This window comes from Morone saxatilis, unplaced genomic scaffold (genome assembly GCF_004916995.1).
Source record: "Morone saxatilis isolate NCDOM2014 unplaced genomic scaffold, NCSU_SB_2.0 Contig23, whole genome shotgun sequence".
Taxonomy (NCBI): domain Eukaryota; kingdom Metazoa; phylum Chordata; class Actinopteri; family Moronidae; genus Morone; species Morone saxatilis.
The window spans coordinates 16,811,586-16,817,408 of record NW_023339796.1 but is presented as its reverse complement, the minus strand read 5'-3'; the positions used below and the strand labels follow the sequence as shown (position 1 = coordinate 16,817,408).

General features: G+C 43.3%; 1 protein-coding gene across 1 annotated transcript; it reads right to left on the bottom strand.

Annotated features, from left to right (window-relative positions):
- Positions 1-2,830: 2,830 nt before the first annotated feature.
- On the bottom strand, positions 2,831-4,597 carry LOC118335005 (transcription factor HES-1-B-like). The gene is made up of 4 exons (XM_035671171.1): positions 4,294-4,597; positions 4,100-4,195; positions 3,914-4,001; positions 2,831-3,548 (listed from the first exon to the last, which is right to left on the bottom strand). The coding sequence occupies exons 1-4, from the start codon at positions 4,399-4,401 to the stop codon at positions 3,097-3,099; spliced, it is 744 nt and encodes a 247-aa protein (XP_035527064.1). The 5' UTR covers positions 4,402-4,597; the 3' UTR covers positions 2,831-3,096.
- Between the last annotated feature and the right edge of the window lie 1,226 nt (positions 4,598-5,823).

Genomic DNA, 5,823 nt, shown 5'->3' with positions numbered 1-5,823 from the left:
TAGACCGTACTCCTTATAAAATTACACCAGAAGTAACAGGAAGTTGGTCTGTAAACTGTGATGAACGTTTAAAAAGTTAAAAAAGTTTGGTTAATAATTGTACCATTTGGCTTTGTTTTGGCTAACGTTGGGGTTAAAACTTATTTCATCAGCTGACTGCTTGTGTTTTCTGGCCCCACTGAATTTCTTTTTCCAATTAAGTTGGTGAGTACTATATTATTATTACCTGTAAGAACAATGGACACATTACAAAAAGAGTTGTAATAAACTAGAATAATCCTTTCAGCTTCTCTGTAATTCCCTCCAGGTTGGCTCAGTTGATACCTCACACATAGTTTTTCAGCCTTTCCAGGCCAAAAAGTTTGAATGTCTCGCTTTCAAGGGCCACCTGCAGTGAAAGTATATCTTTATGGTCGTCTTTATAAGCCTTCGTGGGCATATGGCCAATAACTACAGAGACCACAAGACCTTCACTCCCCCTCCCCGACATCCAACACAACATCTCCTTTGAAGATGCGATGACTTGTGATCTCGTACCAAAGTTACTTGGTTTTAATGGTCACACCGTCACCACTCTGTGTGGGTCCAAAGTAATACATTTCCCACTTCCAGTGTTATCATGTCATGCTGCTACTAAATTCCCCCCCGGAAGTTACACTTCCACCAGTATGTTGTTGGGTTTTTCAAAAACAACCAGCTAAATCAAAAAGGGATGAACTGAAGTGAAGGGACAAAGAGTATTGTTCATTCACTATTGATATCGAGTGCATAATCTATTCATTAGCCTTGATGTGAACCACCGCTGACTACTTCGACCCCCATCAAGCACCATAACAACCCTAAGAACAATACTACGCCAATTCACCCAAAGGCGGAGGCAGTGAAGGTTTCCGGTGAGTGTTAGGGGGAGACAAGCAGGGAACCTGTCACTGTTGTCACTGTGTGTGTGTGAGGGGAGGCCATCAATCACGGAGCAGAGCGAGAGGGGCAGACCCTACCCTGCTTCATGTTTACTATTCTCCGCTTTACAAAGTTTGGGAAAATACTACATAAAACCGGGGTTTCGATTAGGGAGGGGCAGGAAGAGGGGATAAGAAACAATAAGACAAAAGATGGAAGGAGGGGACCAACACTGGTAAATAGCGCAAATTGTCTACACAATGTCATCTGTGTTGAAGCTCCTCCAGCAAAACCACTCCAGGTTCTCCATCACATATAGGTATGGATAGGAGCAACCTGTCAGCACTTCACAGCTCCTCTTATCTGAAGAGAACAGCATGGTCGGAGGAGTTCTCAAAAAGCCTTTAAGACCAGGACCTTTGGGAGCGGGCAGCAATAAGCCTTCTTTAGCACGGTGAAAGTGACAGCATGGTCCCTCCCCCCCTCCCAGCCATTAAACCTCTTCCTGGATAAACAAGGGGAAGGCCCTTTATGAAGATGGAGAGGGTCACAAAGAGAGGAGCCATTGAGCCACTGAGGGGCCCGTCTTTGTTTTTGTGCTTCGGAGGGTCTTCTCAAAGGATGCTCCGATAGGAGGGGGAGCTCTATTTTTGTCTTTAAGTCCTCCTTACTGCCAGTCTTCTCTCAGCTGTGCCAAAACAGAGATGTAAACTTAATTGACTGTATCATTTGCACAAAGTGAGTTTTAATATTTTTTTGAGTGACAGAGAAGTGATTTGATTCACATTTACACTGATTTCTGTTGAAATGCTGAATAAAGAATCACTATATCATCATATAACTAACACTCAGATACATAAACATACAATATATCCTCATGTCATGAGTGCAGAATACCTGGTGCTTTGAGAAACAAAAACGACTTAAAAACAAAGTGGTTGCATTTATTTCTGTTATGACCTAATCCTTTAAATTCCATGAATATTAAATCAGGAATAACCCAATGATCATGGATTGTGTGAGTGTGTTTGCCTCTGGAGGTACCACTGTTTGATGCTGTCAAAGAGGGGCCCTGTCTTCTGGTGATGGGCTGCCAGGTCTGTTGATGGCTTGCCAGATTCAGGGCAACATGCTGTTGGAGCTGCATTTGTCTTTGGAGTGTGAATGAGGGGCACCTGTGACCTCTGGTCACGCTCTGCTTGTGTCCTACTGTGTAAGCACCACGCTCAGGACACACGCTGGGACCGTCAGCCCTTCAACTGTCCACTAAATGGACAACGATTGAACTGGCCCCACAGGGCTGCTGCTGATAAGCTATTGTGCAAACATGCACTTATATCATTAAAATCATTTTAAATCAAATTTACAGTCTGGTTTGTCAAAAGGTTATGTTGTTATATGTAGGGTTAGGGTTATCAGTTATCTCTGTTAGATCTCTCAGATAATACAGGGAAGACACCAGAAAGGAACAACATCTATTTAATCCTTGAGTAATACCAGTATCTTATTTGGTCTGGTCTTAATTTACCCCGTCACTTGGTTTATGATCATGCCCTATCTATTTCAACATGACTTCCCATCTGGCAGGAGCAGAGGCAGGCCTGCATGCTGCAACAGACGCTGCCACACCCGCCTCCCTGTGCTGACAGCACAACCTCTCAGGTTCCTTATGTATTTATTTCCAGCCAGAAAGCAGGTTTCCTCCCTGCCACTGCAAAAGGGATGTGAACAAGGTGTGGACAAGGCACACAGGAGGCGGGGGTGGGGGGGCTATATTTAAATGGCTGTTGTACAAGGGATGTTGACTTTTTAAGGGTCTGAGATTTAACTTAAAGTACAACCATGGGCAGTTGTCTGTGAATGGGACATTGATGTTAATTGACAACCGTGATGGTTTTTGGGGAAATGACAAAGACGCCATTGCAGCAAATATTGTAGTAAACATCATAGAAAATGTTTTATTCATCTCAAAAAATACAGTGCTGTTCAAGAGCTTTTCAAGGATTTTCTTGACCTCCTGGGGCTGATGAATAGTGACCATATCAAAAACAGAGAAAATAACAGCAAGCAATGAGGCCAATAATATATCCTAACGTCCATATAAAAAGACACAAATGTGTGTAAACATCCCTCTCAGGTAGGTTTTAAAAACATTTATAAAATGTACAAAAACGTCTTTTACTGTCAGTCCATTTCCTACCATGGCCTCCACACAGAGTCTGAGGTGACTGGAGGTGCAACAGGTGACATGTGATGGTTGTTTTGTGCACTCAGAGGCATAAGAGCCGCACTGGGAACAAGAAAAGCGTACTGTCCATCCGGCGTTGGCACAACCTGGAAGCCACCGTACAGCTTCATCGCTTCTGGGGTGACGTGCATCGCTGAGCCACTTTTGCAGGGCATCTGTGGAGCGGGAGCAGCTGGGATCTGTGCACCGGTCTGTCCAAGTCCCAGTGCACCTGGGTGAGGTGTATAGTAGTTCACGGCGTTGATTTGGGTCACGCAGGCCGCCAGGTGGCTGAGGAGACGAGTCCTCACCTCTGTGTTCACCCCTTCGCACGTGGACAGGAAACGCGTGACCTCTCCTACACACTCACTGAACCCGGCTCTGTATTTACCCAGGACGGATGGGTCTGTGTTCACAGCAGCTGCAGATGAAAACACAAATCCATTAATAAACAGATAGATAGATAGATATTGATATGATATATGTAGATAAGATTTTATGATTACGACATGATAGACAGATAGATATGACTACTGTAGATTAAGAGCTCATGAGTATAAAGAATATTGTTAAATAATTGACAAATTAGCTCAATTGAATAATGTAAAAACATATATTATTCATGCAGTTGCACTTTTGAAATCAGTTCCTAAGTGCAAGCACACCAGCTGCGAGTGGGCAATAAATCTTGGAGACCGTGGGAACATGTTTACCATCTAAAGTTAGACATCCAAGAACGACTGCATGCATATAAAGCTGCTCAATCCAGAAATGGCAGTTACATACCAGTCATCTGAAGTCGCTGCAGGTTCCTCAGGTGCTTCACGGTCATCTCCAGAATATCCGCCTTCTCCAGTTTGGAGTGTCTGGAGCTCTGAGCGGACAGAAGCGACCATTTAGTACTCAATTAACTCATTTGGTTCCTAAATTCAATTTATCTTGGAAGTACAAATGTTGTGCTCATCTCCTTACATCTTTCTTGAGCGCGTCCATGATGAGGGTCTTCAGCTGGCCCAGACTCTCGTTGATGCGCGCACGTCTCCGCTTTTCCATGATTGGTTTGGAGGACTTAAAACAGAAGAAAACAACTGTTGAGATGACGGTTTCTAGGATAAAATAACAGCTGGTAAACAGGCGAATATTAGCAAAACAACCAGTTCATATACCTTTCTGTTCTCAGACAGGGTCCGGGGTTTTTCTGGGGTCGAGTCCCCGCTCGCCGGTGTGGCAGCCACAGCGGACGGGGATGTTCTCTCTAAAGTACCGGCTGGCATCTTCAGCTTCACAGTTTAAAAACAAGTCCAAACTAATACTTTATCAATGACAGGACGATGCTCAACGATAAAAAGTCAGTCCAGCGCGGCGAGTCCCGCCTTCTCCTGGCGAACCACAGTTTACTGATGACAAATGTCAGAAGTGACTTCTGTCTCGTCGCCAAGCTGACGTCCAGTCCGCTCCTGTTTCCAGCGCCTCGGGTCTTATTTATAGAGCCCGGGGCTGCACGCGAGCGGCTCGTGTGCGAGTTTCCTGGGTTTCATGAGTCCGTCCAATGAGCGCGCGGGACACGGTGCCGGTGGAGGCGGCAGTGGTTCGTGCGACAAAGCGCTGCCATTGGCAAATGATCAGGATGCTGAGTAGACTGGTTTCATCCGATGAGGGTACTTTAGAGTTACAGCGGAAAGGTAAAACGGCTGGCAATAAGGTGGTGCTGACTCTGAATGAGATGGACGCGCTTTAACAAAGAGTCTGCTGCTTAGCTCGCTGCTGCTGTACTGGTAGTGCGTCATGCAATTAAATTCATGTAATCATTGTTGATTAAACGCAGTAAGCTCAGTGTGTAGCGGAGCTTGTGGCTTGGGAACAGCGGCAGGGTTGGCCGGTTCAAGTCCCACAAAATAATGGATGTGGACTGGTAGCTGGAGTGGTGCCTAGTGTCTACCTCCTGTGCACTTGCCCCGAGGTGCCTTGGCAATGGCAACCTGACCCGATTAACCATGCTCATGTGAGGCGCCCTTGGTAACTGCGGCAAAGCCCCATCACTCCACCTATCTTCTATTAAAGACAATAAAAAAAGAGTTGAAAAAAACAATTCATATCAATAATTTATGATATTTTTTTAAAAAATCACACTTTAGTCTGAAACAAATATGATATTTGTATTGATACATTTTTCAACCACCGATCTGTCTTTGTAAAGAATAATCATATAGATAAACAGCCCTTTTAAACCAGCTGGAACATCAAACTGTATTTTAGCCTCCATATAGCCTAAATAAATATGTTTCCTTTTATAATTAATTAATTAATATTTCTGTTAATGCGTTGTTTCGATGTGTCCGGCAGTGGTCAGACTGAGTGCAATAGACATGCCTGTGATGTCCCCTCTGATAGGACTACTTTATTATTATTTTTAATTGATGCTATAATTTATTATTTATTCTGTTTATGTATTACTAAAAGTTTAGAATAACAGATTCATCTTCTACGTCAATTGGCATTCTTTTATCTTCTTGTACAATAACTGAAAATATACAGTTTTAAGTTGTTTATTGTTTTGTTTTTTAAAACTACTCATCACCTGAACAATCTTTTTTAATATTTTTGCATGTTAATTTTTTTCAAATCATCCTTAAAGCGTCCTTACTACATTCTAGATATAACAGCAAACACAGTATCTACATTTTAAAGCATAGACT

Coding starts and splice junctions, on each gene's coding strand:
- LOC118335005 (XM_035671171.1), bottom strand. CDS start 4,401: ATGCCAGCCGGTACTTTAGAGAGAACATCCCCGTCCGCTGTGGCTGCC. Junction 4,002..4,099: donor TGGACGCGCTCAAGAAAGAT/GTAAGGAGATGA, acceptor CTGTCCGCTCAG/AGCTCCAGACACTCCAAACT. Junction 3,549..3,913: donor GCAGCGACTTCAGATGACTG/GTATGTAACTGC, acceptor TTTCATCTGCAG/CTGCTGTGAACACAGACCCA.